The 12,234-nt window shown below is 34.3% G+C and overlaps 3 protein-coding genes across 5 annotated transcripts in view; 2 read left to right on the forward strand and 1 right to left on the reverse strand.

Moving 5' to 3' along the window:
• Positions 1 to 1,167: 1,167 nt before the first annotated feature.
• The window catches only part of LOC125196813 (methionine aminopeptidase 1A-like), a 101,686-nt gene continuing 90,619 nt past the window's right edge, over positions 1,168 to 12,234 (forward strand). Inside the window, exons 1-17 of one of the 3 annotated variants that reach the window (XM_048095444.1) lie at positions 1,168 to 1,284; positions 1,378 to 1,462; positions 1,735 to 1,785; positions 2,147 to 2,329; positions 2,437 to 2,512; positions 2,709 to 2,756; positions 2,864 to 2,908; positions 3,205 to 3,304; positions 3,425 to 3,476; positions 3,561 to 3,602; positions 4,140 to 4,201; positions 4,296 to 4,394; positions 4,634 to 4,707; positions 4,805 to 4,874; positions 5,110 to 5,175; positions 5,249 to 5,337; positions 5,481 to 5,786. In XM_048095444.1, the coding sequence (XP_047951401.1) occupies positions 1,389 to 1,462; positions 1,735 to 1,785; positions 2,147 to 2,329; positions 2,437 to 2,512; positions 2,709 to 2,756; positions 2,864 to 2,908; positions 3,205 to 3,304; positions 3,425 to 3,476; positions 3,561 to 3,602; positions 4,140 to 4,201; positions 4,296 to 4,394; positions 4,634 to 4,707; positions 4,805 to 4,874; positions 5,110 to 5,175; positions 5,249 to 5,337; positions 5,481 to 5,558 (1,209 nt within the window). In that variant the 5' untranslated portion in view covers positions 1,168 to 1,284; positions 1,378 to 1,388 and the 3' untranslated portion in view covers positions 5,559 to 5,786. Of the gene's footprint in view, positions 1,285 to 1,377; positions 1,463 to 1,734; positions 1,786 to 2,146; positions 2,330 to 2,436; positions 2,513 to 2,708; positions 2,757 to 2,863; positions 2,909 to 3,204; positions 3,305 to 3,424; positions 3,477 to 3,560; positions 3,603 to 4,139; positions 4,202 to 4,295; positions 4,395 to 4,633; positions 4,708 to 4,804; positions 4,875 to 5,109; positions 5,176 to 5,248; positions 5,343 to 5,480; positions 5,787 to 12,234 lie in introns of those variants that run through there. The other 2 variants (XM_048095445.1, XM_048095446.1) reach the window with 2 other exon arrangements.
• On the reverse strand, positions 5,889 to 6,707 carry LOC125196817 (pectinesterase inhibitor 9-like). The gene has a single exon (XM_048095450.1). The coding sequence runs from the start codon at positions 6,650 to 6,652 to the stop codon at positions 6,026 to 6,028; it is 627 nt and encodes a 208-aa protein (XP_047951407.1). The 5' UTR covers positions 6,653 to 6,707; the 3' UTR covers positions 5,889 to 6,025.
• LOC125194632 (agamous-like MADS-box protein AGL80) lies at positions 9,808 to 10,545 on the forward strand. Its single transcript, XM_048092881.1, has one exon. The coding sequence runs from the start codon at positions 9,808 to 9,810 to the stop codon at positions 10,543 to 10,545; it is 738 nt and encodes a 245-aa protein (XP_047948838.1).

Genomic DNA, 12,234 nt, shown 5'->3' on the forward strand with positions numbered 1-12,234 from the left:
TCACATTCTTGGCACTTAGGGTTATTTTTGTCACAAGAACCAAAAATGGTATAAAACAAAAATCATGTACCATTTTATGTGAGACAAATATCATATACTATTTATATAGTTCACTCTATATTGAAAAAATTTAAGATAATTTTTTGGTACAAATCCAATATTTTAGGATTTAATCCAATAATCACTCATGTATTTAAAACTTAGATTCATAGTTATATAAAATAATAATAACATAATCATATCTTTAATTTACCACAATCAATATTTAGAAGTTATTAAATTCAATATGATTTTAAATGTTTTAGAATACATAATGAGAAGAAAAAAAGAATAACAAAATGATAAAAGAAAAAAATAAGAAAAAAAAGTAAAATGAAAATTGACTGAAACAAAAATCACAAAGAAGGTGACTCGATGAAGTATTTAATACTCCATCCGTTCCAAGGAAGATGACCTCTTTCTTGGGCGGTACGAGATTTTATGCAACTTTATTTTGTGTGTTAAATGGAGAGAGTAAAGTAAGAGAGAGGGGATAAAGTAGAGATAAAGATGTTTCCATTTTAAGTAATGAGTCATCTTGGTTGGGAAAAAAAAAAGTGGGTCATCTTTAATGGGACGGAGGGAGTATTATTCTTGAAATTCTTTGAATGAAGCATATTAGTGGATATATAGTTTATCGACAATTTTGCCCTCATTTAAAAAATACTTAAAAATATATTTTATTTTTGTAATGGATTTTTTTTCGTATTCCCTCCATTCCCAAAGAGTATGAACTATTTTCTTTTTTGTCTATCCATGAAAAATATGAACTTTTTTATTTTGAAAAAGTCGAACAAAATATTACCCTTATACATTATTTTATTTACAACTATACCATCACCATTAACAACCTATACCATTACAATAATATAAACCTTACTTTCCACTAATATTATTTCTACTATTGTTCATATTCTTTGGGGACGGAAGGAGATTTTACAATAAGTACTTAAATAGATGCAATAAAAAATAAAAATTTAAGTGTCTAATGTAAATTCTTTTACGAAAAACTAAATTACAAAAATGATAGTTCTGCTATCTAAAAGGTTTACTATGAATGAATAAATAAATGTTGATTGCAATAATTTTACAAGAAAATACATTATCAAATCAAAATATGTTTTAATATGATGATATGCATCTTTCCCTTCCCTTTGTCCAGAGTGAAAAGAAACACTCTGTTTTGAGAATTTCGCCCAAAAACCCTAGTCGTCTTATTTTTCTCTAAAACGCACAATTGCTAAGGTAATAATCTCGGCATACTGTTTGATTTCGATAAGCATTGGATGAGTGGAGGTATCTGTTAATATTTTTCTAATGAATTTGTGGTTGATGCAGTTAGAAAAAAGATGGCAGGTGGATCAGATGCTGTAGAAAACACGGGCTTATCTTGTGCTAGATGCGGCGAACCAGCTCATCTGCAGTATGAATTATGAAATTCTTTCTTCATTTTCTCTGCTATTTTTAATTTTATCATTTACGGCGTGGATTGAATCTTAATCGCAACCCTTGAATATAATCTCATTTTGCATGGAAAATGATGTATTGTTTCGTTAATTTGCTTTGCTGGTGACTGCCGGTGGGTTTTTTCTTTATTAGTTATAGATTTATTACTATCAATGTTTTGGAAATTTGATCAGTGTGTTGGCGTGCTATGGTCTGTGCTCTATTCATGTTGGTTTTTGCTGCTTACAGATGCCCCAAGTGCGTACAACTAAAGCTTCCTCGTCAAGGTGCCGCTTTCTGGTTCGTTCTTTGGCTCCACTTTTGGAAAGAAGTATTTTTTTGGATGAACCGGACCTAGATTTTCACTAACTGCTAGTTGTATGTTCGTTGAAATTGGATCATATATGTTTTTTGAGCTTAGAAATTGTTCACAGTTAGTATATTAGACAAATAAAGTAGGTCAGATGATGATAAATGATAATTGAGAGTTTAATTTATTGGAATGGAGTATCTAGTTGGTTTTAGACGTATTATCCTCTAAGAAGACAGTCTGACATTGAATGTATGACACACTAATGTTAATTGGGCTTCCATTCAGTATGGAATTGGCTGCAATATTGATGTTAATGCCTATTATTGATAGAAATCATTGTCCTTCCAGTTCCCAAGACTGTTTCAAGGCATCCTGGAGTTCTCATAAATCTGTTCACTCAAATTCAAATTCTTCCCCTGCATCTGAAAATTCTAGTGAAAGAAATTCGGGCCTGCCCAATGATGGCTGGCTTTACTGCATGCGCAAAGGACAATCTCGGACACCAAAAATGCCGTATTTTGACTGGACAGGGTAATAATTACTTCAACTCCTATCCCACCCCTCTAAAAAGAATGCTTCTTCTCCAACTACAAAAATTTAGCTCAACTTTTACTCTGTTTTTTACTCTTCCTTTTCAGACCATTAAGGCCATATCCAATATCGCAGAAACGTTTTGTGCCTGCTCATATTGATCTACCTGACTGGGCTATTGATGTAAGTTTCTTAGTTTATATAACTGTGTCTTCGAATTTTTTATTTTTATACTGTATATAGTATTAATGGCTTATTTAGGTATTAGGTTGATTGATGTTCACTAGGACTTTCTCCAGTTAAAGGACATCCTTGCTATTCTGCTAATTCTCCTGCCTATATCAAGTGCATTGACATCTACATTTTCAATCATTTTCAGGGAATTCCAAAAATTGAGCCCAACAGTGATCTGCAACATGTTGTTGAGGTAGTCAGCAGTCTCTGAGTTATGTGCACTTTTGACAGTCTGACTTGTTATTTTTGGTGAACTGGATATGACTAATCCATTTGCGTTCCATGATATAATTTATGAAGATCAAGACTCCAGAGCAAATTGAGAGAATGAGAGAAACTTGCCGGGTAAGCATCTTGATTGTTCTGTTCCCAATAAAAAAATTATGCATACATGTTCATCTAATTGAAAATATGGGAGTTGGAGGAGAAACACACACCATGCACGCAGCCAAACACTAAACACTAATAAGTTAGTAGAAAAACCTCTCGCTTGGTAAATGTATAGCTGAAAGCCTGGAACAAAATTTCACTGCAACTTGTCTTCTCGAGAGTCATTATTATTGTTTTATGCATACAGTATAGAATATATATTCAGCATTCTAGTTTTGACTTCTTGTTAAACCTTGCATTCTTACCTCCAGATTGCAAGGGAAGTTTTGGATGCTGCTGCTCGGATAGTAAGACCTGGAATTACTACTGATGAGATTGATGCTGTTGTTCATGAAGCAACTATTGCTGCTGGTATGATTTACAATTACATCCCTCACATAGTCACATTTCACACTGTATATCTCTACCTGCTGAATTTTGTTGTTTCTTTGGAAGATAGTGTTTCTGTGTTTACTTTAAATTTTCGTGCAGGAGGATATCCATCTCCTTTAAATTATCATTTCTTTCCAAAGTCTTGCTGCACGTAGGTATTCCTTACTCTGAATTTTTCTATTATTCACTTCGCAGTCCCTAAATACATCACAATATGAACTCTTAACTCTCTCAGGTCAGTAAATGAAGTTATCTGCCATGGGATTCCTGATGCAAGGTATGTTGTGAACTCATTCAAGAAAAATATGTATGATAGGTGCTAGTGTGTAGCACATAAATATGGTGTCTGATCTGATGCACTTCTCGTGACTTGGTCATATGAATCCTCAATACTTTCCTGCTGCTCTTTAACTTGTTTCTCCTCGACCCAAGCACTTGGGACCATCCATGAAGCCAACCTTTTGCTTTTGAGATATACTCCCTCCGTCCCCAAAGAGTATGAACTTTGGGTTCGGCACGGGTTTTAATGCATTATTGGCTGGTAAAGTAAGAAAGAGAGATAGTGAAAGTTTTTTAAATATTGCTAGTGGAGAATGGGTCCTATCTCATTAGAGAGAAGAGAGTTTCCAAAATTGGAATGTTCATACTCTTTGGGGACGGACAAAAAAGGAAATAGTGCATACTCTTCAGGGACGAATGGAGTATGTAAAAACGCCATAGGCCCAGGCATTGTGTATAATACTTGTAATGAACATGGGTGATCATTCTATACAGGGAAAGTACATTCTCACTCGCATTTGTTTCTGTCGTTCAGGATATTAGAGGATGGTGATATTGTAAATGTAGATGTGACTGTGTATTATAAAGGGGTACATGGTAAGGATATTCATAGCCAACCCAAGATCATAGTTATTATGTATATGTTCATTATGTACAGACTAAATATTTTCTTGCTTGCCTGCTTATGCAGGTGACTTGAATGAAACATTCTTTGTGGGTAATGTTGATGAAGCATCTAAACGGCTGGTTCAGTGTACATATGAATGCTTGGATAAAGCAATAGCAGCTGGTAAGTGTTTGCCCCTTTTGTGTCTCGTACATCATTCTTTTATTATTTAGCTCTCTTTCTCTGGATTTCCCAATTTTCGTGTGTACTTCTCAAATTCTCACTCAATGATCATGTGATCTCTAAATTAATGGTTGCTGCTAGTGTTTATTACTTTCATAAGTTCATTCGCTTCCCTGCTTTAAATATCTGCGGAATCATGCTGCTGACTGTTTATTGTGTCTTATTCATGCTCTCTATAGTTAAACCTGGGGTGCGTTTTCGGGAAATGGGGGAAATCATTAGCCGGCATGCTTCTATGTCTGGTTTCTCTGTGGTAATTGAGCTTCTCTTGTTTGTAAATCTATGAACTTCCATTCTTACTTACTTTTGACATTATTGATATAGAAATGCTATGTTGTCTCATTCTGCAGGTGAAATCTTATTGTGGTCATGGAATTGGCGAGCTCTTCCACTGTGCTCCAAATATACCCCATTATGCAAGTATCCTAAAAATGGAATTGTACTGTTACACTTTTACCATGCTTGTTAAGAGGATATTTCTAATAAGGCATGTTTGTTTTAATGAATTGTCGTTCAAAAAGTCAAATGACTGAGATAAATGACCTCATGAGATGTCTTTTGCATAAGGATTTTTTCTTGATCCGAGAGTATAGGTATCATATCATCTTTAAGTATCTTGTAACTTCACTTTCCCATGGGGCCTTAACCCGAGCAGGAAATAAAGCTGTTGGAGTGATGAAAGCAGGACAGACATTTACCATTGAACCTATGATAAATTCTGGTAGATATTTAGTTGCTAAACCTTTGCCCTGTGTTTGAATCTTCTGTGTTCATCTAAATCACTTTCATGTTAGGTGTTTGGCGCGACAGGATGTGGCCTGATGGATGGACTTCTGTAACTGCAGATGGGAAATGCAGTGCCCAATTTGAACATACACTTCTGGTAAAGGCTCAAGTTCTCATTATATATCACTACATTCACCATAGAAGTTTACATGTTTAATCTTCATTGATCAGTATTGCACCATGTCTAATTTCCTGACCAATATCAGATACTAGAACAATTGTTTTACATGAATCTTGCAGGTTACAGATACAGGATGTGAAGTTCTTACGGCACGCCTGCCATCGTCTCCAAAAGTATTTCCTTGGGCAAGTCCATGATAGATGGATTTATGGTTCAGGGGGTTATTGGTGAGATAATTCAAGCAACATTTTGCAACTGCTTGAGGAATGCAGTTTTCTTGTTGCTTACTTGTTGAGAGTGGCAAGGTGTTGTAATAGTACTTTGTGTGGTGGTTATCAAATTTTGAGTTAAAATTTTCCAAATGTTTGTATAATTTTCAGAAACAGAATAAGATAGCAAACGAAAGAGCTTGAATTTATGTGGCATTTCCAAGCTGACAATTTTTCTCAATTTAGAATTTGATAGTTGGATTTTTATTTAGAATTATATATGTGGTGACCACCTTTTATGTAAAAATATTAGAAACCTGAATCAATGTATATATACTTTACATGTTACTTTTTCACATAATTGTAATTTCCATCAGAAAACAAACAAATCAAATTCAGTCAACTGGAAAGCATCTAAGATGCTCAAAAATTTGAAACATGAAAGGGTCATAAATCTAGGGATTTACAACCCTAAATCTTGCAGCAAATCTATTGAACAAGGCCAGCGCAATGCTAGTAACCTGTTGAAGATTAAGAACTCTAGCTTTGATCAGGGCCTTTGTCTTCCCCCCGATGGTCCGTCCTGAAATCCCATCGATGCACATGCTTGCATCTGTCAATGCAGTGCTCATCCATGTCTGGACGTTGCTTGCATGCCATGTGAACTCACTGCTTTCCTCACCTTCCTTTATGTGTTGTGCCTCTTTGATGCTTCTTGTGAGCTGATCCACCCCATCATTTATCTGATCCAAACACTCCCTAACGGATCGGATCTGTGGGCCCTTGGTCCGGTTTAGCCTTTGGGCCACTTGGGTGATGTAGGCTTGTGTTGTCTCGGCTTTGGCCAGGGTGACTTTTAATGCTGTCTGGGCTAGCTGCCGGTGACTCAATGTTTTGCTGAAGCTAGAAACATAAGGTGATAAACACCTTACACATAAATTCGAATATAATGTCGTCTCACATTGCGACTCAATGAATGCCCTTGCCCTGGATCGAGCCCGACGTGGGGAGACTGGGTGCTGGGCTTGAACTAGGGTAAGGGCAACAAGGGAGAGTGCTAGGAAGGTGATTGTTTTTGCCATTGTAGATGTGAGTGGGAGGAGATTGAAAACTTTGGGTTTGGAGTTTGACTTTGAATGTGCAATGTGTTAATCTGTGTGATAATGAAATTCTTGTTATGGGGTTTATATAGAGAGAGTATTTGAATCCATATAGCATGCTTGCATGAGATTGCATTCAAGAATATAAATATTGTTTTTTTAATTGCATTGACCATGTGTGTTTGCAGTTTCCTAGAACCAGGTTGGACCTGATTTTGGAGTAAGTAAAAAACCACAATTCATGTGGGAAAGTACTGAGTGACTAAAGTTGGTCTTAGAAAGTTTGAAGTTCAAGAAGAATGTCTGAAAATTAATCGAATTCTTACTTTAGTAACACTCAAAAACCTTGATGTGAATCTACTTTAGTGAGAAAACATGCGTGTAATTAAGATGTAATTTGATTGGATCCGGGATGCATGATCTATTTTCAAATTACAGGCTAGACTTTTGAGGAAAAAACAATCGAACAAGAGATTAAACTAGACATTTGACATAACCTTTAATCACACGTAAACATAACAATGGACGATCCTAGAGCTTATACTAGGAGTACTATTTTTTCAATTTGATCCAAATGTTAGAGTAGTAATGGATCACATATTTGATTAATTAACAAATAAATATACGTAATACTTTTTATATATTGATCTGTAAATTTGTACTCATATATCATAAATTGTCAATATATTGAGTCACAAATCGTACATATCAAGTGAATACGGATAATATTGCGTAAATAATCTGGTGGGCGGACGGAAAACCATAGAAGTATTAGAAAGAAAAATATTTGATAGTAAGAAGGTTAGAAAAATGATTATACTACAATACTGTCGGCTTCTGCTCCATCTCTTCACTACAAAAATATTCAACAAGGCTTCCATTTGACCAGCATGATGCTAAAATAAAGGTGATTAATACACGCAATTATTTAATTTGGAAAATGAGAGCACCAAATAACAATCAACAGACTTATGTTAATGTGTGTGTGTGTGTTATTGATTAATTAATTCGTAATTAATTAGATCTTCTCACCGATGATCATGTACTGGCTGGCCGCCCAGATCTTGTAACAACTAATAAAAATATAATTCAAATAACTTAAAAATGAGATACCAGATGCACAGTATGACAGAAACAATTCAGCCACACACTTTTCCATATGAAAGTAATTGCTTAAATTAATTTTATGTTTTATTTTCTTTGCTTTGCTAAGTTGTACATAATTTTTGTATTCCAAATACTAAACAAATTTAATATAATATCGTTAGTTATCATCATAATTTTGTGCATTCTTTCCTTATTAATTTACATAATCCGTGATAAAAACATACGTGTAGAGTCACCATTCCCGCACCTTATAATAAATTGAATGCTACTATATAAAGAGAAAATGAATCGTAATGTTATGTATACAAGCTAAAATATTTATATTATCGTCAGATTTAAGTGTATCCAGCCAGGTAAGGCTTTACTTAAACCGACCAACAATGGTGGATTAATTAAAATTAATCACGTGGGTTTAACCAATTTTGTTGGCCCATTCCATGCTAATTAAATTTTGACATTCAACGATAACCTAATTCAAATAACTACGATCCGGATTTAAGGATTCTATTTACTTCTTTTATATTGTTGAACCCTTTTTATTAACTACAACATGCAAATTTTTAGTCATATTATTGAGATTTCACGCGTGTTTTATTCTTCTTTGATTTGATTCATTTTATAAAAAAAAGCAATCGATTATAATTCCCTATTCATTCAAAATGATTCAAGTGTACATTCTAAAATTATGCACATTTTAATGATCAACTTGGTTCTCCGTTGAAATAGAAGCTTTGCTAGCTAATTTCTTCGAATTTAAACTTAAATTAACTAATTTTAAAAAAACAAGCCCTCAAATAATACTAATAAAGTCTTGACAACGAGTTGATTTGGTACATCAATTATTCATGATATATATTCGACACAAGATCATATTTGAACTCATCTTCGCCGGTCAAAATTCAGAAATAAAATCTTGATTCCTGCCAAGACATTACTCCCTCCATCCCTCCACGAATACAAGACCATGTTTGACCGGACATGACTTTTAAGAAATGTAGTGAAAAATGAGTGGAAATAGTTGGTGGAGTAGTAGTTTTATAATAAAACGTGATTGAGATAAAGTTAGTTGAATATGGAGTCCATTATTAAAAGTTTTTTTTTAAAAAAGCAAAGGTGTCATTTGTTGGTGGACGGACAAAAATAACAAACGGGACGATTACTGGTGGACGGAGGGAGTACAAAATTTGCATAATTCAAAGATACAAATAAATACTTAACGTGATGTCTCAACATAAAGTCTTTTGCATCACTATACAGCCATTTACACATGTTGTGATCAACCAACTACTATATGCAATGTAACCTTTATAAAGAACAATTTTCATTAGCTACAGAAAAGCAATTTCATGAATCTAGTTTGAGCAAAATGAATACCAAAGTTTAAAACCCTCAAATGAACTAAACTGGTTCTAGCTAATAAGGCTGTGACAGAGCTTGTTTATCATAAAGGCCGAACCAAATAGATGATACAGAATAGTGTGTTTGGCAATTGATCAGAGTTACCATCCCATAATCTAACAAGTTAGAGAAATTAATTAGAGGTTTAAGTTTAATCATAGTCGATATATGAAGTTATTCGTTATTCACATAATTATGAAAAAAGGTCACATGTTACAATGAAAGAATTCCTAGGAATGCCAAAATGGGTATTTGACTGTCAAAGTCATATTATATGTTAAAGATTTACCATTTATGATTCCTATCTATTGTAACAAAACAAATTAATATAATTTCACAACAAAATTCTTCCGGCATTCAAAGTCGTTTTCAATGAATTATATATCTACTATTCTTGGATCATACTAACTGACATAAATATTGCATATGCTTCATATGTATAATTCTGAATTCAATGACTAATTCAGAGACTTACCATATCAGACCGTTCAAACTTATTTATACACAATACAAGGGTAAAGAAAGGAAATCGAAATTATTACAATATTATATCAAGTGTAGAATTGAACTATTTTTTTTTCCTATATATACTAGTGGAATCATTGCAGAAAAAAACAGTCAATCCACTAAACATGCCTCGCCAGAAAACAAAGCATACACAAATTTTGAGTGAGAGAGTCAGAAAATCTACTTTCAAAAGAAGACTTGATAGCTTATTCAAGAAAGCACATGAGCTATCAGTGTTGTGTGGCGTAGAGATAGTTATCATCGTTAATGATCCGAAAGAGTCACATTCAACCCTGTGGCCCTCTCATGATCAGGTTATGAATGGACTCATGAAGTTCATGGCTCGTTCCAAAGAGCCCGGACCCAAGAAAATGGTTCTGCATGATAAATTCTTGAGTGATAAATTGAAAAGCATGACCGATAGATTGCTGAAACTTCAAAAGAAGAATGACGAAACAGAAATGGGGTTCCTCATGACTCGACTCTTTGAAGGTGGAATCTTCAATGAGCTAGATGTGAGGCAGCTAAATGGTTTGGATCAGTTTGTGGAAGAAAAGCTGAAGAAGCTCGAAAACAGATACAATGAGCTTACAGGGGCACAAGGCCAGCTTATGTGCACTAACAATCCACACCATAGCCAGATGATAACAGCAATGGCAGAACATAGAAGTGGCGATTTTGCAACTACTTCAATTGTGGCGACAGAGGACAGATGGTTCGGCCCGGGCATCCAGAACACTTTTGGCATGTCAAGAGGAATCGAGTTAGGATCAACTGAAGTTGCAAGATCCTTTACTAACTGGAATCAGGGTGGAGTTCCTGATGAGTTTGGAAGTGTGTGGCCCACCAATTTCTATCCTTGATTTAGATACATCTTATGCTATGTTATGTTTTACCACCCTAAATTTGAAATGAATGTTTTTATATTTGGTCTCAATATATCTTTTTGAATTCATAATAAGGGATGAGTTTCTTGTATTTATATTTACAAAGCACATGCAGCTATTGTCATGCAGATTAATATCTTTAAACCACAAGGATATCAAGTATGCATGTAAATGTAATTATATACATCAAGCAAAAACAACCGCAGAATTAATACATGCAAGGGAAAAAGGGGTATATAATTAATTCTAAGACGGCTATAAGTCCAAGCAATAAACTGGATTCAAATTCCCATATCTATATCTCTTTCTCATTCAACCACAAACCAGACCTATAGAAGGCAGCATAACTCCTATGCTACCTGTTTTTATATTCTTAATCAAGCTGCAGTTATACAACAATAAAACTACCCTCTAAAATCATGTAAAATCCAAGTGAATCAACTCCCCCAAACTTAAACAATTGCAAGTCCTCGAGCAATGAAGAAAAATAACTAGAAGAAACTTGGATTCAAAAAGAATTTTAGACATCATCATCGTCTCAAAGAATACGGAATAAAAGAGCATATCACAATACAAATTCCATCAAGTTAAGCCGCCGAATGCACTTTTACTACTAACTCGTATATCACCTTGAATTCATGCTTCACTCGAGATGTATATATGTGTGTTTATTCACCTCACTCAAAGTGTATAAGATATCAAGTAACACTCAAATCAATCAAAAATGCATGGTTTAACATAGGCTTGCTCAATGTCTAACCTCTCCTCTACTTCGTGTGACCATAAATCTAGAGTCCGAAAGGTCTTTTGTTTAGGTTATAATGTAGGCTCTTTGGTAAGGTAGGGTAATATTTGGCTAAAGTGACTAAATTCCCAAAAAGATGTGAAATTCCAAGACATTACACAATCCACTTTCAACTTCAACCATTCACCAAAACACTTCTCAACAATAACTAGACTTTGTCTAATTTCTTCCAAACTTCCAAAGATCTTGAATTATTCTCTATATACTATTTTTTTTCTTTTTTTCTTTCTTTTCTTTTTCTTTCTTTCTTTCTTTCTTTCATTCTTTATTTCTTTCTCTCTTTCTTTTTTTTTTCTAAGTACAACCAACTTTCAACTTGATAAGCTAAACACGACCAATTTCTTTCAACAACAAACTCTTCTTTTCATAGCTCAACAATTCTAGAGTCTAGGATTCCCAACCCCTTTGATTAGCTTGACAAAGAAAAGACAATATAGGCTCAAACTTGGCTATTTAAGGGTATTATTATATAATAAGGTTAGTGTTTAGGTAAAAATGAGGCTAACAACAATGGCCTAACATCTTCCCCTATCTCTAAGGTCACTATGTAGACTCAAGAAGACAAGGAGCAAGTTCTAGAAACACATACACAATTGATGATAGATCACACATGAAAGAATTAAAGCTCAAGTCTCACTGGGCAAATAGCATGAATCACGACAAACAAGCAATTCGTTACTTATGCATCCTATTACTCAAACTCTCAAGTCAATGGTCATGTGATAAAGTGGAAGGTTCTTTTATCATAGACGACTAGTCTTCACCCAAATTACTACCAAATTTTTCAATTCAATTTCAAAAAATTTGTTCAATAAATCCCAACCAATCAAAGCAAAAATTCATGGAGTTCTAACAAAAAT

This window comes from Salvia hispanica, chromosome 6, assembly GCF_023119035.1.
Source record: "Salvia hispanica cultivar TCC Black 2014 chromosome 6, UniMelb_Shisp_WGS_1.0, whole genome shotgun sequence".
Lineage (NCBI taxonomy): Eukaryota > Viridiplantae > Streptophyta > Magnoliopsida > Lamiales > Lamiaceae > Salvia > Salvia hispanica.